We start from the raw sequence: 25,550 nt of genomic DNA on the forward strand, positions 1-25,550 counted from the left end.
TTAATAAATTCGAATGCTTTCGGTTCTTGTTTGTTCAGTTTGAGCGCACTCGAAAAATAAACATTTCTACCGGTGCTGATACAAGACAGAAGCTCAATAAATCTGTCAGTGCGCAAAATAATGTGGCCCGTCAGTCGGGGAATGTAATAATACATGAAAAGCGATGCAGAAGCTGGAAGAGAGAGAGAGAGCTAGCGGCAGGCTTTTGGGCTTTTGGCGATGGCGATGTGGCGGTGATGGTGGGCGTGACGTTGGCGCGGGCAGGAGAAGCTGGCGCGGGCGCAGGCCTCGGAGGCCGGGCTGGAGGCGGAGCGGCGGCGGCTGAAGGAGGCCCTGGAGGCGGCCGAGGGGCGGGGCTCCCGGCTGGAGGTCTCCCAGCGCGCCCTGGGCGGCGAGCTGCAGCGGGCCCGGACGGGCGCGGCCGAGCGGGAGGCGGAGGCGGCGGCGCTGCAGGAGCGGCTGGCGGCGCTGCGGCGGGAGCTGGCGGAGAGCGAGGACCGGGCGGCCGCCCTGCGCGTGGCCTCCGAGAGGCAGAGCGCGGCGCTGGCGCGGGCCGAGGACGCCGAGGGCCGGCTCAGGGAGCGCGTGCAGAGCCTGTCCGTCGCCCTGAGCGACGCCGGGGCCGGCGGCGCCGCCCTGCAGGACCGCGCCGCCCAGCTGCAGAAGGCCCTGGCCGCCTGCGAGCAGGACCGCAGGACCCTGCAGGTCAGTGCGGCCCCTGGGCCACCCTCCATGACGAGTGATTGGCAACCCCTGTGCCACCCGCCCCCCCTCTTTTGCAGATTGACAGTGCTCTGAGCCAATGAAAACGGTTGTTGTTGGAACATTTTCCATTGCCTCCCCTTGACTGGTCCTTGCCCTCCTCCCTCCCTCACCCCTTGCGGGGCTTTCAAGGAAGAGACACACAGATAGACGTCATACCTAAGATACCAGTGATAAAGTAATTTAACTTTCTTTAAAAGTGAAAATTTTTGTTTGCTTGAACAGAAGTACCACACAGGATACCAAACACACAGGCGGACAAAGCAGCTAGGAGACATACATCTGCTTTACAATAATGAAGTGATGTAATTCTATGTCACTCCCTTTAAAATGGCTATTTTCTTTTTCTAGAAGAGAACTCCCAGACACAAATGTTAAAAAAAAAAAAGGATTTGTGTGTTCGGTAATGTTGTGTTTAATGCGCACATATAAATAATTTTAAAATATTATGTGTAGGTTACAGAAAAATGCCTGGTGACCTATTCGTACATCTCTTCTTGCCATTAATTGAAATTTCCAAGTAAAATAAATAATTCTGCCGCCATCGCGGCCGCGTGATTTATATTGCAGCTACGTCATTTTTTCAGTTAGCGTTCTTTTTATTTACCTCCGCCGCCGCGGTTTTCCTGAAGGACCTCAGTGACTGTGCAATAAAATGCCGGGGCGAGCTCATTAATTCTCCCAGCGCTCCTCAGGAGAGCTTTTAAGGCTCGCTTTTTTTGGGCCGCGTTTTAAAGATGCTGTGCAAACAAAAACAGAGCGCATTCGGCGTAAATCTCTTTTTAGTTCGCCCGGAGGCCCGCCGGCCCGTGCCAATAAGCCAGCGAAAACCACCCAGCCCTCCCGCCTGCACCCTTGAACAAAGTCTACCGGGCGAGGATGGAGGGAGAGGGAGAGAGGGAGAGAGGGAGGGGAGCGATAAATCAGTGGGTATTCACGCGTGTTTATTTGGCGGACGCTTTTGTCCAAGGCTGTTATAACAAATAACACAAAATGTAACAGCATATATAAAGTACAAAGCTGACAGAACTGCCACAATACACCGCAAGTGAATTAATTTAAAGTCCTAAGTGCCAAAGCCTTCTGCTTCACACTAATTCATATTTCAACAGAACAGGGTGAGCATAAATGAAATAAAAAGATAAAGTGTAGCAAATAGTAGTGCTTGTAACCATAAACTGAAGTTCCAAGGCTGCTACGAATAGTAGTTTGACATCTAAAGGGTTAGGAACTGGCTGAAGAGGTGGTTTTTCAGCCCCAGAAGACACGTTTCTGAAGATAGATGGCGACCCAGCACGGCCTCACTGGTACAGTCAGGCCGTTCTCCCGTTGTTGGGTCAGGGTGGGTGTTGGGTCAGAGTGGGTGGGATGCCAGGCCGAACGGTACGACCTGGAGAGAGCGGGCCTGCCAAATGGCGGGAGCGCAAGGTCACTGCGACCTATCAGGGGTGCAGGACTGAATGGAGGAGTAATGAAGAGGTGAAACGGACTGGAGGCCCAGAGATTTACAGAGCCGGGGTCGGGTTTATCCTCAGGAGCATCTGGACGCTGCGCGGGAGGGCCTGTCCGAGGGCAAGAAGCAGAACCACGCCCTGGCCGAGAGGGCCCAGAGCCTGCAGCGGGCCCAGGAGGAGGCGGAGCTGAGGAGCCGAGACCTGGAGAGCCAGACCCGGGCGCTGCAGGAGGTGAGGCGGGGGTGGGGCGGTGAGCGCGGGGGGGGGGGGGCAGCGACCACACCGGAGGGACGAGAGGGTTGCGGAGGAACACGGAGAGGGGGAGGGAGAAACTCATCAGGGGGCGAGAAGGAGGGGGAGGGGGTCAAATAGGACGTGTGAGAGGGTCAGGTGTTCATGGCCTGAGGGCGTGGCTTGGCTGGAGAGAGAGAAGTGATAAGAGCGGGGCTCTACTCTAACATCTTTTCCATGAAGTTGAAAAATTTCAGAGCACTCTAATACATTCCAATTAGTAGATGTGCTCCTAAACCATTTTTCCAGTTAGCACACACCAATTTTTTGGGGCAAATGCTCCTAAAATGGGAACAGTGTAGAGCCCTGGAGAGGGACTGGGAAAGCAAAGTCATGAACTGATGGTGGGAATTTGTAGGCCTCGAAATAGGGCCGCAGGGGGCCAACGTGCACGAAAGGCCCATAGTTCTGAAGGCCCTCTTGTGGTCGACCCTCAGGCCTTGAGACAGAGGCAGAGCGGGGAGGTGGAGGCCCTGGAGAGCTCCCGCAAGCTGCAGGAGGAGAGGGACGGCCTGCAGGAGAAGCTGAGCGGCCTGCAGAGCGCCCTGGAGAAGCTGGAGGGCCAGAGGAACGAGCTGGAGCGGGAGCTGGCCAAGCTGGGCAAAGACAGGGGCTCCCTGAGGAGGGCCCTGGATAAGGTGAGCACTTCCTCCTGGCTCCACGCGTCACCACGCGTCCACGCCTGGCTTCTAACTCCTTCAGAAACTTCTCCCCCATTCTCCCCTAAACTATGCAGAGCCAAACTTCCATACATCCATCCGTCCATTCTTGTTCCTGGTCAGGGTTGTTGGGGGGGGGGGAGTCCTGGAGCCTATGCATTGGGTGAGAGGCAGGGGTAACCAATCCATTACACACACCAATCACTCACATACTCATACCTACGGCCAATTTAGACTCTCCAGTTAGCCTAACCTGCATGTCTTAGGACTGTGGGAGGAAACTGGAGGACCCAGAGGAAACCCACGGGGACACGGGGAGAACATGCAAACTTCACACACAAAGGCCCTGGCGGGGAACTTCCATACATCCCTGAGTCGTTTATCTTACATACCCTGCAAGACTCCAATGCCTAATGTCATCCCTTACTCTCCTTTGCTGTGCTGTGCTGTGCACATGCTGCTTTTTTTATCCCTCAGCAGCGAAAGACGATGAGTTATTTGGACCTTTCTGGGAGAGGCTTACCCAGTTTCTCCGGGAAGCACTCCATTCTGTCCTCTTTGGACCTATTCCAGAATATCTGCAGCAGGTTCTACTGTACATAGCGTTCCAGGTGGGGTCCTCGTTGGCCCATTATCCTCAGATGCCCCTCTTAGTTTCCCACCCCTCACATCTCCTTGAATAATGGGAACACGAAAAGTGGCCCCGTGAAAACACAGGCCCGGCTTGCGCGGCCTCTGGTACACGCATTACGGGAGGAGCATGTGACCGTCGCCGTGGTGATGGCAAAGCCATGTGTTGCTGCCGCCGCTGGGCTGTCAGGTGGAGCTGGAGAAGCTGAGGCAGGGGGAGCAGGCGGCCAGCGCGGGCCGCGAGAGGGAGCAGCTGGAGCAGACCGTGAGCGGCCTGGAGCAGGAGCTGAGCCTGCTGCAGGCGGAGGTGCAGCAGCTGCAGGTGAGGCTCACGTCCTGTCCCATCCTCGGGATTTTGATTTGGTTACCGGGTTCCACTGCCTTCCCAAGCCTCTTTTCCAGCCCCGGTGCCAGAGGTGGAAAATCCAGGTTCAGAACGTAAAGGTCCTCCCCAGTGTTTTGTTCCAAACACCTGGATCTGCTAATTAGCATAATTTATTTCTGCAAGGGGGTAGAACTAATCAGTTGAATAATTACGTAACTTCATTTGAAGGAATTTACTTCCTTCAAATCTGTGATTAAACTCAAAAGTACACAGTAAAGTGGAATGCTGCGTGTGTCATGTCAATCCCGGTTACGCTACTGTTGAGCTTGTTCTGAAATCTTTCAGTGGTTTTGCAAGTCAAAGCTCCACAATGGAGGGGATCTAGCACTAGGGCTAAAGCTAAATATAATTGAATTTGGAGCACTTAAGCCTGAACGCAAACGTAAGTTGGTGAGGTGGTGAAGCGGGACCTCATGTTGGCGCGCAGGCCCAGATTACCCAGATGGAGCGGGCCCACGCGCAGCGCCTCCTGGAGGTGACGTCGCGCCACCGCCAGGAGATGGAGCTGGAGACGGAGCGCCTGCGGGGGACGCAGCAGCAGGCCGAGCGGGCGCTGGAGTCGCGCGAGAGAGCCCACCGGCAGAGGGTCAAGTGCCTGGAGGAGCAGGTGAGCCTAGCGTCCGGGCCTAGCGTCCGGCCTGCGGTCGGTTCGAGGGGAGGGTGGGGGGCAGGCAAAACCTTCCCCAGTTCCGCCTCCTCCACCCCTGACCACCCCCTGGCCTCTCGCTCCACGCAGGTGTGCACGCTCAAAGAGCAGCTGGACCAGGAGATGCGGAGGAGGCAGGCCTACGTCAACCAGATGCTCCGCCCGGGGTTGTAGCCCGCGACCCCGCCGCGGCGCCGAACGACGCCCCGGAGCGGCGGTTACGACCTGGCGAGCTCGGCGCGCTCCTCGTCGCCTCTTCTGCCGCCGCGAGCCTCCAGTCTCGCCGCCCCGTCTCGCCGCGAACCAATCGGAACGGCGTCCCTCGAGTCACTACCCAGCAGTCCGAGCAGCTTCGACGGGAAAGAAGGGAAAGCCGAGCGGTCTCAGGGAACACTGACGCAATGCGAGCGCAACTGGATTTCACTAATCTGCGCAAATACGAGAACACAAGAAACAATGAAAGCGCTGTTTCATAGAGCACTGCTGGGGCAGATTGTTTTAAGGATTTTCGAAAAAACCATTACCGTACCTGGTTATCAGTCTGCTAGTTATGTCATGTTTTTCGACGAGTACAGTGTAATGTAAAGAAGATCCATCCCCCAAGATTTAGTTATGAAAGGAAGGCCTGTGTTCAATGTGATGTCTTTGTGCTTTGTCCTTAACTACGATTTTCACAAAACTTCTGCTTGAGTATGTTTTTGTTTCTTACGCAAGGTTTAATTAATTTCAGTGATATTAAAACTCTTGTTGTGCCAGAAACTTTCAGAGATTTTTCTCCGAAATTATCTGAGCGTTATTCAAGATGACAGATGGCGCTGGAAAAAATTTATCCTAAATTCCTTTTAGTATGCTCTCTTTATGAATGAAAATATTCAGAATAAGTAAAAGAATCTCCTGCAAATTATATATACTGAAACAAAACTGATGGTAATTCAAATCAATGAGGAAATGATTAGCTTGTAAACTATTGTTATTATTAATTAATTGCAGCTGATAGTTATTCACCATTAGTGTATGCATTTTTTAAATCAGGAAAAATAATCAATCCAATCCAATCCCAAACACAATTCTGATTATTTGAGCTTTAATCTCAAGTATGATTTTGTTAATGAATTCACTGTAAAATCACGTCATTTTCACAAATCCTCATTGGTTGACTATTTTGATTATAAACTGACTGGTGATTGACTGAGCTGTTTTAAAATAAAAGCATTTACCTGAAACCTTTCAGACTGAAGTATTTTGAGGAATCTATGCAAATGTTTTTTTTTTCCAGAATCTGAAGTGCATTACTCATGACTCTCTTTGTCAAATGAAGGTTCTAGTGGGTGAAGGATGGTATTTGCTTTCTTTTGCCAACAAACTCCCTGGGTCAGTGCTCTCTTTCAGAAATCTATTTTACAGTCCAACAATTCAACATTTTGTTTACTCTTTTATAGTTGTTGTCGCTTGTTTAGGGTAAGCACATCTTTGCACAACTTTTAAATACAACTTTGTAATACAGTATGCATATCAATATTGGAAGGAAAAGGAAATCTTATTAAAATGTCCTACTGACTGCGATTTAAAATGAACAAAACAAACATTGAATTTTTCTTTGGCTTATTTTAATCATTTTATGATTTTATTTGTATAATGACAACAGAGAAAATGGGTTGTGCTTGCAGTTTGTATTCACAGATGTCTGGTGAGTGAGACTCTCAGTCTGGAGTATATGGCCGTTGTAATGCATGCCTCCACCAGCCCGCGTAACATGGTCAAAACTACTTAGGCAGGTTTACCGAGGCAAGGGTTAAGAAGCCAGGGGAAGCCTTGTCAGAGCTTCTTTAAAGCAGCCCTTTCATTATCATAGCCCCGCCCAGCGGTTATCCAGTTACCGGCCTCTGTCGCGCCATTGGCTGTCAGGACCTAATTATGCAAGGTAGTGAATCCCAAGGGGGGTGGGGCCGGGACTGAAAGAACTCCTTTGGCAGGCAGAATAGAGCTTTTATTGAGGATATTTCTAAGCTAACCATCAGGGACCAAATAGCTGGATTGTAAAAAAAATTTTCGGAGCCGATTCACTCTGCTCCTTTTTTTCATTCTTTTCGCTTCTTCTTCTTTCAGCGGGATCCAGCGTGGCTCGCAAACACCCAGGAGCAAGCAGAATGCAAGGAATCTGCCCCCCAGTCTCGGACTATCAGCCCCAGTAACGGGGGCAAGCAAGCGCTCAAAAAAAAAAAAAAGAAAAAAAAAAAGGAGAGAAAAGAGTGAGAAGATTTAGGGAAGGCAGCTGTGAACGGAGGTGGAGGGTACGGTCCCCCTGCTGCCCCTGCTGTCCGGCCCCCTCCTCCCCCTGTCCCTGCTCCTCCCTGCACCCCGGGTCCTCTGAGGTCTCCCCTCCATCCCCTGACAGGCTGCTGCGGAGATGGCACCCGGAGCCCTGCTGCCCTTGCTGTGCGCGCTGCTCTCCCTGGACCTCCCGGCCGCGGTGGAGCCCGCCGTGCCCCTGGAGGACTTCTACCCTTTCGGCCAGGACGAGGGGGACTCCCAGACCGTCAGGCAGGACGACGGGGGCTCCGGGCTGGTGGAGATCTCCGTGGCGTACCCCTTCTTCGGCGACCAGCACACGGGGCTCTACGTGAGTAGCACGCGGTGCGGTTGTCGGGTCGGCGCGGTTGGGCAAAGCGGTCAGGGGGTGGGGGGGTTGGGAGCGGTCCGGTTCAGGTCACGGTCCACGCGAGCTCAGGTGCAGGGTCCAGCGGTCAGGCTCTCACGCAGCTTTCTCCTCACCCTTCCAGCTGCTCGCGCTCGGAGCGCAATGCGCTGCTCACCAAAGCCTCACCAAAGCCTTCACGCATGTACACGCGCGCCGCACGCGCACCGCACACGCATGTACACACACTCTGCACACGCATGTACACGCGCTCCGCACACGCACCACACATGCATGTACACACACTCTGCACAAGCATGTACACGCGCTCCGCACACGCACCACACATGCATGTACACACACTCTGCACAAGCATGTACACGCGCTCCGCACACGCATGTACACGCGCACCGCACACGCACCGCACATGCACACCGCAGACGCACCGCACACGCATGTACACGCGCACCGCACACGCACCGCACACGCATGTACACACACTCTGCACACGCATGTACACGCGCACCGCACACGCAAGTACACACACACGTGCAGACGCGCACCGCACACACATGCACGTACGTGCGAGCAGAGCAGCTCCGAGAGCAACCGGCTGCAGGAGAGAGACCGCGTTCGGACCGTGAGAATGACTTGCGCGGTTGACAAGGAACGCGCGTGTGGGGGGGGGCTGAATATCGGAGCAGCTGAGTTCTCCCGCAGAGGCTTTGACCCGGGGGCTGTCATGTACGAAGGCTCGGTCGTAGCACACTCGACGCCGGAGCCGCTGTAAACGAACACCACCTGTCGCTAACGCGCATCCCGCGCGCGGGCGGCTGCCCCCGAACGCCCCCCTCCTCCTCCCCCCCCACACCGTTAATCGTTAAGCGCGCAGCGGGGGTGAGGGGGTGCGGCGGCAACAAAATGCGGAGTCAAAGGTGCGTCGTCAGGGTTACGATCCGACCGGGGGACGATCAAGGTCAGCCCCCTGAGAGCGTTGCTGCGCACAGTACTGGAGAGGTGGGGGGGGGGGAGGTGGGAGTAGAACTGCCCTGCACTCAACTCTGAGAACATTCTTTGTGGGTGGTATGCGCAGCGCTTCTGACAACTTGTTTTCTGTGCCATAAACAGCGCTGTGCCTCTAGATGTGCTATTATCTGTAACTGCAGTAAAAGACACCGTGCACCGCGTTCTTCAGGTGACTGCAGCTCCGGACCGACTCCGGCTCCCCTCAGATTTGAGACCGGTGAAAAAATTAAGACATGATGAGGCAAGCCAAAGATAGTGCGTTACGATCGCAGATTAGATTGCGAGGGGCGAGATAAAGATCAAAGAATGCGATACGCTGTTTGTTGCCTGCCGAGTGCAATTAATTTGCGTTGGTGTGCGAGTGCATCGGGTGTAGCTGAGGTTACTCTAGGCTGAGGGCTGACCCGCCTAGCGATGTGCGCGCTTCGCGGCAGGCAGACTCTGCAGGGCGCGATCGTTGAAAAACGTCGAGCCGAATGAATTATGCGACGGCCCGCGGCGCGCATGCCAGGCAAATGCGATCCCTGACACGAGAAAGCCACTTTGAACAGGTGAGATTTCAATAAGCGAATTCAGCGGGTCGAATGCGCGTGGATAATTTCTTCCGGGGAGGGCATTCCAAGCCTTCGGGGCATGGCAACCGAGAGGCAGTAGAACCAAACGATTCGAGGTGCTTCTCGAATGATGCCTCATGGTATTACTGTACTTGGCCCCCAAAAACAATAGCCTGCACACAAAACTGCAAAAAAAAAAACCCTGTGACCCCCACCTCCTCTCCCCCCCAACGCTGCCTCCCACTCGCCCCAGCGGCCCCCGCGGTGTCGGCCCGTTCTCACACGCTCGCGCTCCAGGAGCGGGGCGCCGGGACCCGACCCCTTCCCTCCCGGGGCGCCGGGACCCGACCCCTTCCCTCCCGGGCTCCGGAGGCTGCCCGGCGCCGCCGCTAGCTCGCGGGTTCCCGGTCCCACGCGACCACCCTCCCCTCCACCCCCCCCCCCACCCCCTCCCCCTCTTTCGGCTCCCCCCCCGCCCCCCTCCCCCTTCTCCCGTTGCTGCGCTGTCCTTTGTTTTGTTTTGCGTCTGGGAGTTCTCACATGCTGCCGGGCGCTCTCCTCCCCCCTCCCCCTCAGATAACAGCGCGGGGTCTTCCCCTGCGGACCGGGCCAGCTGCTCCGTCCCAGAGAGGAGGCGAGCCCCCCCCCCGTAACACAACGCAGATGCGTCCGCCAAGCGCCTCAGGAGCGCGAAACAATACAGGCGCGGGATTAGCTAATCTCACGGCTGGTTTAGGCCAGAGGGGTGGGAGGACGGGATACAAGGCTAACGAGGAAAAAGCGTAACTTTAAAAAGCAGATGTGCGGAGACGAGGAGCTGCGATTGTGGGCGCTGAGACAGGACAGATAAACCGTCGGTCCGATGCGAAACATAAACGTCGTCACTGGGCGACTGACGGATGTTTCCGTAACAGTGGTCACGAGCAACATCAAAGCGTGCCCTCTCAGCTGATGTATCGCCGTGGTTACGAGAATGACATCGTGATGCGTTCGGTGGGTTTCGGACACCGGTGTTCTTCTTGAAGGGCTAATTGATTTAAACAGTTGCAACCAACAATCGAGCTGAGAGAAATTGTCTTGGAAGGGCCACTGACAGGAGAGGTACCGGCTGTACAGATTGCATCAAAGCACTTCAGCAGAGGTTTGTTTGAAAACTGTCACGAGCAGGCTTTGCACAACAAGCGCCGATCCATTTCGGGATTTCGTGCCAACTTCTGCTCTCCATTATTTAATCAGCTCGATCACGATCTCGATCGGAGTGTTTGTGTAAGCGCTAGCTACGGCCACAGGCTGCGAGCGTGCCCCGAAGAGTCGACTGCGCACAAGTACAGGAGTGAGCCAGCGTAGTTTACAGAGCTGTCAGAAAACAAAAACCAAGGTAATTGGCTGGAACAACAACCAGCAGGCAGAACGGCCCTGCAGGACCGTAGTATTGTGCAGCCCTGGTCAGCCTGAGACCCGTTAAAAAAAAAACGCAAAGCTGAACCGAGCGGACCAGCTGGGATCCGAGCGCCATGCCTTATATCAGGAAAGGCATTTGTTATTCTAAGCCACATTGCTCATATCTGGACTAGATTCAATTGAGCAAATCTGGAAATTAATTTTTCCTCTGGCAAGCTTGGAGTTATTTACTCAAGATTGGCTGCCCCCCCCCCCCCTCCCTTTGTGTATTATTGCGAGATACGCGCAACGGAGGCCGATACCGTGAGCCTGGGGGGAACCGAACCCGCGCCGGGCCGGCCGAGGGTCGCGGTGCCGGTCACGGTCGGCACAAGGTCCCATCTGGACCGCAGAATTAATTAACACCCAGGTTAATGTAATAATCAGGATGGGTGAGAGGACCCTGTGAAAGCTCCCCTCTGACAGGGAAAATCCGATGTTTTCCCAAGCCGATCGTTGGGCACCTTTTTTTTTTAATTTGGGGGGTTTATTTTGGCCCGGAGGTCTCCCAGATGAAAGTTTATTTTAGTCTATAAATTACTTGGCTCCAAAGAAAACTACCCAAGGAAAACCTGGGATATTTCCGGTCAAGAATTCCCAAAGAACAACACGGGGTGACGGTGGGCGGAGTTGCGCCGGGCGGGGGTCGGGCGGTGGGGGGAGGGGCCGCCGCGTCACGCCCCGTGCCGTTACCACGCGCGAAGTTGATCGCCTGGCGCGGTGCCCCAATGCTAATGCCACCCGCACCCTCCCCCCACCCCCCACCCACTCCCAGAGTGCCAATACCGTTTTTTTTTGTCTTTGTCAGAAAACCGTCTTTGTTCAGTCAGTGAGGGAGCACGCTGTGCCTCCCTTCTGCAGTCAAAATCACTCGCTTCACAGCATCTAAGCACCAGCGTTGTGCCGTTTGTAACGAATCACACCGTCCCGCTCTCGAAGCCCTGCCAAAACTGGAGCGATCTGTGTTCGCTGCACGCTCCCTTCATAAGGCTACCTCTCGGCGGGCTTTGCTAACGGGGTGTGGCCCGTCTTTAAGCACCTGGATGGACCGGGGCGTGTGTGTGTGTGTGTGTGTGTGTGTGTACACACTGCAGCAAATTGATGTTTCTCTTGAGCTCCAGTTACTGCGACTTAAGCCGGCCTCAGTTTCATAAAATACTTGGAGGCTGAGAAACGGCTCCTTAACTTTTTCCAGATGCTCTCAGTGATCGGATTAAAAACCAAAACATATTCCGGCATTAGTGGATAATCGCTAATTTAGTGTTCTGAGCGATTTCCTACTTTTGCTTTACAGGGAGCATCCCGTCCTGCTCCGGCCCCGTACCTCCCCTGCCCCCACCCCTTCCACCCCTTTACTGCGATTAAAAAGGCGGTCGGGATGATATGATACCCGTTTGCTAGTTATGGTGACAAGGAATGCCTGCCATTAAAATGGCACTGTGTATTACAGCATGCACCAATTACAGAAAAGCTACAGCGGAGTTACAATTTCCAGCTTGAGGTCCCCCACTTTGGTTTTGGGGTCGGCCACATCAGACAGTCTGTATGTTTTGACGACCCAGGGGGCTCTAACAGGTACAAGGTGCTGAAGTGAGTGGAGGACGGAGGGGTGGTTAGGAGGCAAGGCCTGGGATTTCCTTCGGCAGGGTCGCAAGTTCTTCGTTCGGTCGTCCCCCTTTTTCCCCGCTGCCGCGACTCTCCCGGCCTCTCTCTCACGGTCAGGCCGAGGCCGAGGCCGCCGCGGTTGACCGGGCCGGAGATATCTCCCGCATCCTCCGTCTGGCTTCCTTCGGGGCGACCGCATTCTCACGGCGTCGGGGCCTGACGCAGGGGAAGGCTGCGGTCGGGCAATTAAACCGGCCCCCGCGACAGGGCCAAGCAAAACTTCCTCCGCTGCTTTTTTTTACCGCGGAGGAGCCCTCCGAAAATTATGGCTTCCATACGCGCGAGTGGCTGAGATCGTCTGACGCTGCTTTGTCACCGTCACGTGACCCTGGAAGCGAGTGCGGAAAGGCAGGGGTTTCAGGAGGGCGATTATGGGAAACAGGATAGGCGGTACGGGAGGAGGCGTTTCTGGGCTGCACCTGCAGAAGATAAGCGACGTCAATGAGGGCTATTCAGAAGGGCACAGTGTCCTGTTGACCGGACGCTGTATCAGTAGAATGCTCTGGTTATTTTCCCGAGAGAGTTCATGTTTTGTGCAGTACAGTATTTGGCATTTGGCTGATCTGTAAAAACCCATCTCCGATTGCAAAGGTGCCCCTTTGCTGGGGTTTGTCGCTGGACGAATGGATTGGTTTGTTCTGTAGTACACAGCGGTAAGTAGTACATTGTGACATTTCGTCCTCAGTAGTTAAGTAGGAAACTCCCTCATCCAGTCGAGTCGGAAATAAGAAAAAGAAATGCACGTCACCGCTACCCTACAAAAACATTATTAGGCATTGATGTTTTTTTTTTTTCTTGTTCGTGTTTACTGTCTGGGCTGGATGGAGATGGGAAAAAAAAAATCCAGGTCTACACACTCAACTCATTAGCGGTGTCTTCCAGGAAAGAGCGTTCTCGGGTTCCCTGTGAGCGTGCGCTGTGGGCTGTGGGCTGTGGGCTGTGGGCTCCAGCCTGTGGGCTGAGCACAGCCGCCTGTGGGTTCATCACAGCGGACTTCCAGTCAACAGTGCGGAGGGCCAGCGAGGGGTGCGAGGTTACTTTAGTGCTGGCGTTAGCCTGTACATATCCTTCGAGTCGGTTGAAAGGCCTCGCCCCCGAAAAGCCACTTCCTGGTGCGGTGGAGGACGGGGTCCGAAGGGCAGGTGCACACACCGCTGCCCCCGGGCTTTTCTCAGCCGCTCCCTGTCCGCCCAGAACAAGGCCGCCGTTTGTTCGCCGAGGAAGTGGATACGTCCGTCGGCGGTGCCTCTCCTGCCCGCGCTGCCACCCGCCCCCGCAGTGTCAACAGCCCTCTGTACACCTTGGCCCCTCTCCCTCTCTCTCTGCCCACCCCGACCCCCAACCCCCAACCCTTCCTCCCTCCCTCACTCCGCCCCTTCACCTTTTCACCCTCCTGGTGGCATATGGCATCATTACCGCACGACTGTTTACCCGGGTTGGGCAGAACCGAAACGGATGCAGGTTGCCGTCTCGATCCCTTCCCGATTTTTTTCCTGGCTTCCAAACAGCGGCACATCAAGGTCAAAGGCTTCGGGCTCCAGCTCCAGAGAATTTTGTGAGCCGTCTTGGAAACGGCTCTGCGCTTTGACCGACCCGAACGCGAAGGACGTGAAAAAAACATGAAAGCGACCGCGCCGCGCGCTGAAGCTTCGGTTGTAGAACGTAGCGGCAGGAGCCAGTGAGCGGAGACCGCCTGCTGACCTAGCTGTGTGGGTCTGTGTCCCAGGTCAACAACAACGGCCTGGTGTCCTTCCTGAGGGAGGTGTCCCAGTTCACGCCCGTGGCCTTCCCCATCGCCGGCGACCGGAGGGTGGTGGCGCCGTTCTGGGCGGACGTGGACAACCGGCGGGCGGGACAGGTCTTCTACAGGGAAAGCAAGGACCCCGCCGTCCTCCGGAGAGCCACCGCTGACGTCCGCCAATACTTCCCAGAGTTCCCGGCCTTCGCCGCCTCCTGGGCCCTCATCGCCACCTGGCACAAAGTCACTTTTTTTGGAGGCAGCTCTTTCACACCGGTAACGCTCAGAACCCTACTATTCAAACACTGTCACTGTGGTATTGCGGCAATGGTAGCACATTGCAACAAAGATACGCCAACACTGGTGTCTTACAGAACCCATGTACCATTATGTTCACCAGGTACTGTTAGTCTGTATACTTTTTAAGGGTTAAAATCACTTTTGATACTTTAGATAGCTTTTGCATCTTTGAGATAGGCACCCTGCTGTACTGTGAGGATTGTTCCTTTGTGGTCGTGATCTTTGGCTGCTAAACTTACCTTACCCACCTCTCCCTCAGGTGAACACATTCCAGGTGGTCCTCATAACCGATGGAGAGCTTTCTTTCACCGTCATCCAGTACCATGACATCACCTGGACCACTGGAATGCACGCCAGCAGTGGGGGGGACCTGGCTGGCCTGGGCGGGATCGCAGCACAGGTAGGGTCACCTGGTTCTTCTTAACAGATAAGGTGATTGACTGTCACACACAGAGGCAATAACCCTTTTATCCTGAAACAGCATTTCAGAAGCAACCTACTTCTGTTCATTTGATCTTGTTTTCTTCATAAGACGAATGAAGAACTTTATCCTCATTCATTAGATGAAGCTGAAGGTTTTAGGATTTTGAGTACACTAAAGTTCAATGAAGTACACAGTGGTCATTTTTTCTAAATAAAGACAGACACAGTATACACATTGACACAACCCATGGTGGTACCAGTTTGAAGAAACACAGAAAGAATGGTAAGTGAACATGTTTGTAGACCTGAAATGGAGCTGAAATATTTATGGCAATGTGGAGGACATGGTTGATGGAGAATCTCATTCATTTAAATAATCCATATTGTAAAGAGCCTGGTTTGTGTCTGCAAACAGGGGCACCAGCCTCATCCAGCAGCAGCAGCAGCAGCAGCAGCAGCGACTCTTTCCCCTGTTTGCGCGCGGCGAGGGCGGGTGAGTTCGCGTCCAGGCCATCGCTGAGATAAACCCCGTCGCTGTGTTCCCAGGCAGGTTTCAACGCGGGCGACGGGACGCGCTACTTCAACATCCCGGGGTCCCGCACCGACGACGTGGCGGACGTGGAGGACACGACCAACGTGGGCTACCCCGGCCGCTGGGTCTTCCGCATCGACGACGCCCACGTGCAAGTGGGGGGCTGCAATGTCTCAGGTGGGGCTCCGCTGCTCTACAGGAGGCTGGGGGGGGGGGGGGGGGGGGGGGGGGGGGATTAAGGAGAACATTTCATCCCGTTACTCATGTGGAAAAACTTTGTGTTTCTTTTGTACTCTTCTGCACTTTTCATTCTTGACATTCTTGTTACTCCGGATAAGAATGTCTGCTTCATAAATATAATGTAATGTATTTATGAATATAAATATAATATATAAATATAATTTAGGCACATAACGTAAACCTATTGAAAAAAAGTCGATGAAAGCCCAAAAGTCCTAAGGTTAGTTGAAACTCATAGCATTAGGTAACTGGCTTATCCTAAAAATACATTTGGTTTCCGAAAAAGAGAGGCACTGTGGACTGCTAATTCCAAATTGAATGGCGAGAAAAAAGTCGAGGATGAAATCTGTTTGCTGAAACAAAAAAAAAAAAACCACGGCATCAGTGAAACATCTGTGCACTTAATATAGTGTGCAGGTGCGCCCTGTGCGCTGTGGTAAATCTCTCACCGTATCCATCTGCCTAAACATTCCATGGCTGCTTTGTGGTACAAATCTTTCCACCAAATCTCTGCTGTGGTTTATGGAGCTAAGAGCTTAAAGGGGTGGATGGACTGCAGTCGTGAGGCTGGCCTTGTCGGCGAATGAGAATGTTCACTGAGGCCGTGCTCCTCTTCCCATCAGCCTCTGTGTGCCCCAACCTGAGGCCCTGCATGAACGGAGGCCGCTGCATCGACGACTGCATCACGGGCAACCCCTCCTTCACCTGCTCCTGCCTGGCCGGCTTCACTGGGCGAAGGTGTCAGACAGGTGGGCCGAGCCAATGGGAACGGGACCCTGTCCCGCACGCGTCGTCTCTGTCTGTCGTCCTGTTCCGACTGAGGTTCTCGTTTCGGGGCCGGTTCAGCGCGAGCTGACCCGCGGGCACCGTTGGGTAAACGCTTGCCTTCCCTCCCATCTGCTCAACACGTACATATTGCATGGTTGTGTTGCCTTGGGGCGTGAGGGCGATTTCAAGCCATGTGGTTTCCACCCAGTGTGGAGAATGTGTGGGCAACAGAGGTGGAAAGTCCAGGGGTCAGAAAGTAAACGTCCTGCCATGTGTTTCTTCCACCCATGAACTCAAGCCACCTGATTTCACTAATTAGTTCTACCTCCTGGCTGAAGACCTGTGGTAGTTAGCAAATCCAGGTGATTGTAACAGAATACTGGGGAGATTACTTTGACTTTCTGAACCAGGCTTTTCCACCTCTGGTGGGCAGTTAGGGTCAGTTCCTGTTCACGCTGACTGGCTCTCCCTCCCTCCCTCGCAGATGTGAACGAGTGCGCTTCGTACCCGTGTCAAAATGGCGGCTCCTGTACGGACCAGATCAACAGCTTCTCCTGCCAGTGCCCGCCGGGGTACACGGGACCACTGTGTGAAACAGGTACCGCCCTCCCCCATTAATCCCCCACTGGGCTGGGCTGCCTGCTGCCCCTCCCCCCCATATCCGCCCCCTCCACGCGGCCTCTTACCTTGAAATCTCTCGAATGACCCCCGTGCCCCTCCCTCGTTATTCCCAGTAGGAGTGGTCTGCATAGGCCCCTCCCCCGTAAAGTTCCCCTTCAGGCTGTCCAGACCACCAGGCAGTTCCCACACTGCAGCCTGCAGACACACATCAAACTTCCTCTAATACCTTTCACAGCCAGTGACACATACTTGCCGAGTGAGCGGAGCAATGTGGAGGATATATTAATCAGCTGAATAAATAAAATTTACGTCTGTGTGTGTGTGTGTGTGTGTGTGTGTGTGTGTGTGCATGCACGCACGTGTGTGTTCCCCCCAGACATTGACGAGTGCCAAGAGAGGCCGTGCCTCAACGGTGCTCGGTGTGTCCAAGGCGTGGGTAATTTCACCTGCTTGTGCAAACCTGGCTTCACTGGGACTCTGTGTGAGACAGGTGAGTGGGGGCTGGGGGAGGTTCTCACAGGAAGACTCTGCAATTCTGTTTCTCTTCGGGGAGCTCTTCAGATTTCACAGCTCAGCTCTCGGTCATCCTGAGCAGCTGAGTTAACTGCTCTCCGCCTTTCGTCTCCGTTCCCACCGTCTCTCTCTCTCCGCGGCTGTTGCCACATCACCAAACTACGCGCGCTCGCCGAAATCCTGGACCTGCCCTCGGCTCGAGGTTCAGGGAACTGAAGTGACCTGTCGCACCTGCGCAGAGACCCGAGAGTCGTTTCTGACATGTTAGCGATGAAATCTGAGGAAGTCCAGCAGGGACTGACGTTGCGTTAAGCCTGCTCCTATCAGAACCTCTTTAGTTCTACACGGGGCTGGATTACTGTAATGCCAGACACCTGGCCACTGAAACTGAACCCCCCAAAAAAAGGGGGAGTTCGGAGTCCCTGCAGCAATGGGCCGGGATGCCAGATCCATAAGATTTGGCCAGGCCTGTGTCGCCGAAGTTCAAAGAGTGTTTGTTTAGCTGCTACGTCTGAACCGAGTCTGAAGAAACCGATAAATAGACCGCAGGGGGTTAGGGTCAGCTGCGCGCTGATTGGCTGCGGCGCTCTGTGTTTTCTCGGCCGATCCAGACGTCGACGAGTGCGGGTCGCAGCCGTGCCTGAACGGGGGGGAGTGCGTCGACCGCGTGAACAACTACACCTGCGCCTGTTCCGCCAACTTCACTGGAGTGCGCTGCGAGACAGGTGAGCCGCCCCGCCAACCGAGACTCTGCCCAGAGGCGTCGGCTCCGCCCCCTCTCCCACCCGCAACTTTGAGCCTTGCTCTTCTCTTCTTTTCCCCCTCGTCCCCTCAGTGGTTTACGACATAAATGTTGACCCAATCAGCGAGCGACTTTCTCCCCTCTGTTCAGTTTCCTGTAATGTGACATTTTTCCAACTGGGAAAGGCACGAAAACAAAATTCGAATAACCCTTATGAGGGGGAAAAAACAGGACGGCTGCAGCCACAGACCACACGTCGGGCCGACCCCGTGGGCTTGCGGAACGGTTCCTCTGAGGATCCCGTTTTTAGACCCTCGGCGGCGGTGCGGTCGCCGGTCGGTTTGCTGCGGTTAAAGCCTGCGCTGGGGAGACACTCTGAACCCCCTTTTTAAAAAAAAAAACAGACAGCTCCCTCACTTTGATTGGGCCCAGGAGTTAAGAATTCATGAATTCGCCGCATGTCCGAGCAGGTTTGCGGTGATTCCTCTGCTCTGGCACGTGCTGCTCTTGGGGTGCATTGTTTTCATTCAAAGCGCAAATGTAGGTCTGGTTGCAGATGTCGGTTTGGTTTTTGTTTTTGTTTCGGTTGAGGCTATGTGCATTGCCAGCTGGATAGAAAATGATCATTGTGAATGGAAGGAACATGCGTTACGCTGCGGCCTGTTCCCTGCCCTGAAAACGTCTTTGCTTTTGTCTTACAGAAGTAGAGGTTCTGAGGAATGCCTCATCTACTGAGAAACCAACAGGCAAGTACAGTGAAAGATGTCTATTTCCATCCTTTTACAAAAAAACATAATTTCCCAATTAGTTTGTCGCATTAGATTGTAGCTTGCAATTGTTGCAGTTTTGTAGCATGTAGCACGTATTGGCAATATGCAACGTTCCAAAAATAGATGAAAATGCTCCCCTAACGTGTGAGTTTTCTCTTAACATCAGCTCAGTCGTGTAGAGTCAATATTTTCGGTTCTAATCTGTGGCTGGCTGACGTCCAGGCCAAATTCTTCTGCTCCCAAGGCAAAAACAGGGCTACAGGCAGGGTAGGCGACCAAAAAAGGGCGTTAGCTTCCACGCGATGACCTTGACCTTTGACCTTTGACAGCTCCTTGCATCAGCCACGGGCACTACAACTGCACGTGCTCCCCCGGTTACTCCGGCGACAACTGCGAAGGTTACCGCTGCAAAGCTATTTGAACGTCTATGGTTGGGAATGGGGCAAGGAGCGCGGGTATCTGTGGACAGGTATCCAGTTGGCTAACCGCGGTCTCCCACGGGAATCTAGCGCAAGGCTTTTTTTGAAGTGGTTTCTGGGAAATTGCCCTCTGTGATGATGGGACGACTTTGATTACCAAAGCGCGGTGTGGCCTCGCCCGGCTAACTGCAGAGCCCCCCGGAACAGCAGCCGCTTGATGTTGTAAATAATTGCTTTGTGGCGCGTTTTTATTAGTTTACCAACAAAAGGGAAACGCTCGTCTAGACATGAAAAGGGCCGCTTCATGAGAAAACGCCAGTGTTTCGGTGTTCGGTTAATTTTTTCAGACAAATATGCGTGCTGCTACCGCCTCCAACTCGCTGCTCGCTTCCTTTGGAGTTTAGCCTAGGCTCAGCTTTCCCTCAGCACTTCCTCTCTCTAAAAAAAAAAAACCAGCTGCTTCTCGTGTAACTGCTTTTTAAGCAATTTGTCCAAGAAATATGTTTAGCATTATTATTCTATCCTCGGGCTCTTCCCCACTTTAGCGTGATAGCTATATGGTTCTGTAACATACTGTATGCGGGCTTGCGGGCATATTTGTTCTGTTTGCTTTGGGAAAGTCTCTCTGTGTTTTTTAAACCTGGTATGCCTGCTGCAGCTATTGGTTTCACCTGTCGTAGTCGATTGCTGCCTTTTTTTTTTCTTTCTTTCTTTCTGGGAAAAAAAGCGGTTTAATAGTATTTGAGCCGTTGTAAGTTCATGCTTCTCCTCACCCTCGAAGCTGAAAGAACTATCGGCGGTTATATGGACCCTCTTAAATCTCCGCAATGCCTTCCTGCTCGGCTCACTTGGAAGGAGCTGTGGAAAAAAAGGCGCGCCGTCCTCCCAAGGAGGAGAAGGTGGGAGCTCCGGCGGGACGCGGGGCGTGCTTAATCGGCCCCGGAGATCAAAGGCGCGGGCCTCGCCGCCGACCAATGAGAAGCGTCTCCAGCGAATTAACAATGTATTAATGGCCCGGGGGGGGGGGCGCGCACGTTTTGATCAACAAACATGTTCCGTATTACGAGAAAAATAATATCCTCACGCAGCCCCCCGGACTTCAAAAGGAAGCAATTTAGCGGCGATGCAGCCGCTTTCTTTGATCCGCACCCGCTATTACCCGGGGAAGAAAAATAAGAGCGTACTTCCAATTTGTCCCGTGGTGGAAGCGCACAGAATGTTGACTCCTAATTACCTGGTCACGTTAATTATGCTTGAAATGGAGCGGCTGAGCCTCCGGCGTTGTTTTTTTTAGCGTGAGGCTATCCTCCCGCACGAACTCGCGGGACTTCGATAGCCCGATATTCGCGCTTCGTGCCGGCTTGGCCGGCGCTAGCACGGAAACGCGTTTCAGAAAAGGACCCCGGCGTCCGCTTCAGCAACAGTAAAAAAAAAAAACTTAAAAAAAAAAAAAACGCTCTCCGGTTTTTGCGCGGCGTCACCCGGTCCCTTTCTGTGTCTCCGCAGAGGAGTGTCCCTGCCAGAACGGGGGCGCGTGCGCGGACGCTAACGGCACCTGCGAATGCCCGGCGGGCTACACCGGCCTCTACTGTCAGTTAGGTATGTATTCGCGGCGGGGACCGGGTAATCGAGAGCAGATGCGTTCCCGGTGATTCGCGGCCCCGAACGGCTGCCAGCGCCCGCTGTACGCGCCCGGAGAGCCGCGAGATAAACCCCCCGGTTCCCCAGCTAGCGTAGCCGCGCTCTCACGCTGCAGCAGCCGCTCTCACGCTACGCTACCTTCAGAGGGGTTTTACAAGAGCCCGCGGCCCTTTTATTTCTGCAGTGTCCATGTTTCTTTCTCTTCCCCCTCTCCCTCCCTCCCTCCCTCCCTCCTTCCCGCGAGTGGTAACTTCCTTTGGGCGTTGAGGCAGCTCTGTGTTCGTGCAGCTAGGTCTGCGTTTGTGCCGTTCTGCAAACCCGCAGCCCCCCCCCGCTACGCGTTCTCATGCAGCGCTGTCCCTCCATGTTGTCCAAGAGGTCACTCAGACGCCCTGCAGCAACAGCAGGCCCTGCCCTGACGGAGGACCGTGCCTGGAGTACGGGGGGACGTACCTGTGCACCTGCCAGACTGGCATCAGCGACCTCGACCACAAGGACTTCTACCCCTACGGTAAGAAGGCCCAGACAAAGCGCGATTCGCCAAACCCCTCAAAAACTCCACATCTTCAATTGACTCAAATACAAGTTTACAAATCTCAGAATTCGTCCCAAATACCACCTTTTAAAATCCCCCATCTGTTGTTGACCCCTATATTCAAATTTACAGTAAAATTTCCCATATTCATTTTTTTAAAAACCTACATTTTGGAATCTGGCAACCTTGTGTGGGGTGTGTTTCCTTGGCTTTTGCTTTTTTTACGGTGGTGTCGGGCAAAAACTCCCCACATACGCAGATCCAGATGAGAAACAGAGAGGGGTCGAGCTCCTCTCCTGGCACGATTGGCGCACGGTCAAGTCGGTGCGTGTGTTTTCCAGAGCAGCCCCGATCGGTCTGTGACTCCTCCCCCTGCCTGAACGGCGGTTACTGCTACGAGCGCGATGGAGGCTACACCTGCGAGTGCAAGCACGGCTACCGGGGGAAGCACTGCGAGAAAGGTAAGCGTGGTTCGGCCCAAGTAGATCTGAAACGGGGGGGGGGGCCCTCCGACAATCTCGGTCAGTTGCAGGTCCTCCAGAACCGCCGCTGAAGGCGGGGCTGCGTTTCTGTGTTAAAGCAGCTGACGGGTTCGCTTACTGTCCCACACGTTTCCAGCAACATTGCTTTGAAGTCACATGTGGCAGACCATTAACCCTTTGAAGAGTAGGTTTTTGGAATGCTTTTTATAAATTCTAACTTTGTTGCTTTCAATTATCAGTAGTGATTGTTACATCAGCATTAGAATGTTCACTAATGAACATTGTAATCTCATGTTTGTGATCTCACACCTTAAAGGGTAAATTAAGACTATGCCTACAGGGGGAGTGGGAAATCTTACTCTTATCCTACCTTCACTCTGCGCTGACCTCATGTTAACCCGGGTCTGAACGGGAAGACGGGAAACTCAGCCCACGGAAAGCACTTAGCGGATAAGCGCTCAGGAGGATTTATAACCTGCAGGAGATGTGCCGAGTAAGATTCTGTCCCTGAGCGCTCGTCCTGAGACAGTTTAACATCGCTCTGATGCTGGGCGGGGTCGGGGTTGCGGTTGGACGAGCTGCTCGCGGACTGATCGATGTGTGCAGAGAGTATTAGCGTAGCACCGCGCCGGGGCCCGGGTTCGGGCTCTCCGCGGTCCGTACAGCTGCGGAGCGGATGGGACCTCAGGCGAAATGATCTGCCTCCCCCCCCTCCCCCCCCCTCTCCTCTCAGTCAGGTTAAGCAGCTGTGCCTCCGGCCCCTGTCGCAACGGAGGGTCCTGTAAGGAGGAAGGGGGCGGCTACCACTGCGTCTGCCCCTACCGGTTCACCGGCAAGCACTGCGAAGTGGGTGAGTGCGCGTCATCTTCCCCCGCGCAGAGACAGGCTAATCCCGGAGACGCGGGCGCACCCACACGCCCACAGGGGCCGCGCGCACGTCGATTTGGGGGCAGCGGCGGCGGGCGGCGGGTTCGAACGACCCTCCGAGGTCGCACGGTACTTCTCCGGTGAAGACTCCGCTCCTGGATGAAGTCTGAGCGCCGTAATCGCTAACATCAATCGGGATAATTTCTGCCTCTGCTCTTTGTTTCTCTTTTTTTTGTTGTTGCCAGAAGTACTTCCGCACAGTGAGCACCGCAGAAGAAAAATAATAAAATAGACTGGGCCAAAGCCAATCCTTCCGTTTTTATCTTTAGTCATTTTTTTAAAACTTTTGTCTTACATTGCTATTGTGCAAGGGCTTGTTCTTGCGTAATGGCAGGACGTGCTGGAAGATATTTATCCCGGCTGTGCTTCACATCTAACGGCACGATAACGGCCCCCAGTTACTTACAGTGTCCTCGCTGAACTACAGCACAGTACAGTAACCTAGTAGGCCATCGCTAATGTGCACAAGCACATGTGCACATGCACACACCCACGCACATACTTAAATGCACGCACGCACCACACACACACGCAGAGGCAGATGTACACATGCACGCACCCACACACATACATAAATGCATGCACACACACACACACACAAGCAAGCAGATGTACACATGCACGCACCCACACACATACATAAATGCATGCACACACACACACACACAAGCAAGCAGATGTACATATGCATGCACCCACTCATACACACATAAAACATATTCACATGCACACACACACACACACACACAGGCAGATGTACACATGCATGCACCCACTGATACACACGCAAACATATTCACATGCACACACACACACACACACACACACACAGAGGCAGATGTGCACTCGCACACCCAGGCACACACACAGGCACACGCACTCATGCACACACACACACACACACACACACACACACATATATACACACACATGTGAACACACACATACCTACCCACACACACACGCACAAATATCTCGCTGTGTGTTTCCCAGGTAAGCCGGACCCCTGTGCCTCCAGCCCCTGCCTGAACGGGGGCACCTGTTTCCACTACATTGGGAAGTACAAGTGCGAGTGCGCTGGTGCGTACAGCGGGAGACACTGCGAGATCAGCAGGGGACCCACCGACGCCCGGCCAGGTAGGCCCCCTGTGGACCCCAGAGCGGGACCTTTCACACTGATGGGTCCCATCCTGCAGCCAAATTACGAAGACAAGTACAATGACAGGCTTTACCTGATACATCCTAAGCTAGTGCAAACACTATTCCTGCAAACACTAAGCAAGACTTGTCGGTTGTCATAGGCTAGTGGTTCCAGAGCTTGGTCCTGGGGGTACCCTGTGTATGCTGTTTTTTGTTATGGCCAATTAGCTCAGTCAAGGTTTTTGAACACATGTGCTTAAGGTCTTTCATAATTTCTTCCTTAAACTTGTTAACACGGTGCAGGGTTGGCCTGCTATCATTTGCTTTGTCTTTGCGTTCTTCATTATCTACCAAATGGTTAGTTTTAGTGGTCATGTGTCCACACTTTCACCAGTTAGGATCCTATTGATTCACCTCTGTCTTTAATTTGATCAGTCAAAATGATTTTTTTCTCTTTATGTAATCATTTGCAATATGGCTCAATGAGAATATGGGACTTATGTTCTTGATGGCATGCATAGGTATTTCTGACATAGTGTGGTTTAAGTGGGTAAATAATCCCACAAAACAAGAAAAAATTAATGATGGAAAAAATAACCGCTTGTTAACATTCTGGGATGGCAATTGTGGTTGGAATAAAAAGCAGCATACACAGTGGTCCCCCAGAACCGAGTTTGAGAACCGCAGGCAAACCATAGTCAAACATGTCCGGAAATGGTGGGAATTGGTATATTTCTTGCATGCCCCACTAGATGGCGCAAGAGTAACATATACAGGCTGCTGAAAGAGCATGATACGGAAGCAGTTGTTTTGGTTGCACGTAAATATGATAGCTGGCTTGTTGAAGCACAGGACTGTGTTCATTTGAATGTGATTTGCATTGCAACTGTCACAAAGGAGGCAAAATAGCTTGCGCAAAAACTCTGTGTCTAAGAACACAATAAAAGCAGCTTATGCATCTCGGCGGTGTGGGCGCACGCTTGAGAAAACGCCTGGTCCCCCTCGCGCAGCGACACGCCCGATCCCCCTCGCGCAGCGACATGCCCGGTCCCCCTCGCGCAGCTAACCGCGGTTTCCCCCGCGCCGTGCCGCAGGTCTGGACTGCGGCCCGCCGGCGCAGGTCAAGCACGCCGACGTGCGCTTCGCCTCCAGCGTGCCCGGCTCCATGGCCGTGTACGCCTGTCACCCCGGCTACACCCCCCTGCCCCGGGCCACCCAGAGCATCTGCGGGAGCCAGGGGTCCTGGAGCCAGCCGCCCGTGTGCGAGGGTAAGGCCCACCGCAGATTTACTACCGGCCTGACCGGGGCGGGGGGGGGAGGAGGGGGGGCGGGAGCCTTCTTTACCGCCTGCGCTGGGTCGCGGCCCGACAGGACCCAGAGACAGACCAGACCAATAAAGCTTGGGGGGGGGGGCTTTGAAACTGCCGTAGGCTGAGATTTATAGAGTGACTCTGAGGGGAAGTCCTGTGGGCTTCGACAGTGTCTGACAGCGTCTGGGCAGCGCAGCCTGTGGTCGGCGAGGGCAAACAGTGAGGCCGACAGACTGTATTTATGGTCTGCGCCTCACCATCACGACCCTACTTGGTATACGGCCACGCATTCAGAAACGCGT

General features: G+C 53.8%; 2 protein-coding genes across 3 annotated transcripts in view; both read left to right on the forward strand.

Moving 5' to 3' along the window:
• The window catches only part of crocc2 (ciliary rootlet coiled-coil, rootletin family member 2), a 40,265-nt gene extending 34,210 nt beyond the window's left edge, over positions 1–6,055 (forward strand). Inside the window, exons 30-35 of the mRNA XM_064330727.1 lie at positions 265–705; positions 2,298–2,447; positions 2,945–3,145; positions 3,987–4,118; positions 4,609–4,788; positions 4,918–6,055. Coding sequence (XP_064186797.1) covers positions 265–705; positions 2,298–2,447; positions 2,945–3,145; positions 3,987–4,118; positions 4,609–4,788; positions 4,918–5,001 — 1,188 coding nt within the window. The 3' untranslated portion in view covers positions 5,002–6,055. The remainder of the gene's footprint in view (positions 1–264; positions 706–2,297; positions 2,448–2,944; positions 3,146–3,986; positions 4,119–4,608; positions 4,789–4,917) is intronic.
• A 409-nt stretch (positions 6,056–6,464) lies between these two features.
• Positions 6,465–25,550, forward strand: part of sned1 (sushi, nidogen and EGF-like domains 1) — a 29,918-nt gene continuing 10,832 nt past the window's right edge. For both annotated transcript variants that reach the window (XM_064330729.1, XM_064330728.1), the window contains exons 1-15: positions 6,465–7,447; positions 13,874–14,161; positions 14,445–14,585; positions 15,155–15,317; positions 16,004–16,129; positions 16,633–16,746; positions 17,146–17,259; positions 17,894–18,007; positions 18,726–18,770; positions 20,720–20,812; positions 21,231–21,365; positions 21,731–21,850; positions 22,605–22,721; positions 23,792–23,935; positions 25,033–25,206. In XM_064330729.1, the coding sequence (XP_064186799.1) occupies positions 7,235–7,447; positions 13,874–14,161; positions 14,445–14,585; positions 15,155–15,317; positions 16,004–16,129; positions 16,633–16,746; positions 17,146–17,259; positions 17,894–18,007; positions 18,726–18,770; positions 20,720–20,812; positions 21,231–21,365; positions 21,731–21,850; positions 22,605–22,721; positions 23,792–23,935; positions 25,033–25,206 (2,101 nt within the window). In that variant the 5' untranslated portion in view covers positions 6,465–7,234. The remainder of the gene's footprint in view (positions 7,448–13,873; positions 14,162–14,444; positions 14,586–15,154; positions 15,318–16,003; positions 16,130–16,632; positions 16,747–17,145; positions 17,260–17,893; positions 18,008–18,725; positions 18,771–20,719; positions 20,813–21,230; positions 21,366–21,730; positions 21,851–22,604; positions 22,722–23,791; positions 23,936–25,032; positions 25,207–25,550) is intronic.

The sequence above is a fragment of the Anguilla rostrata genome, chromosome 4, assembly GCF_018555375.3.
Source record: "Anguilla rostrata isolate EN2019 chromosome 4, ASM1855537v3, whole genome shotgun sequence".
Classification (NCBI taxonomy): Eukaryota; Metazoa; Chordata; class Actinopteri; order Anguilliformes; family Anguillidae; genus Anguilla; species Anguilla rostrata.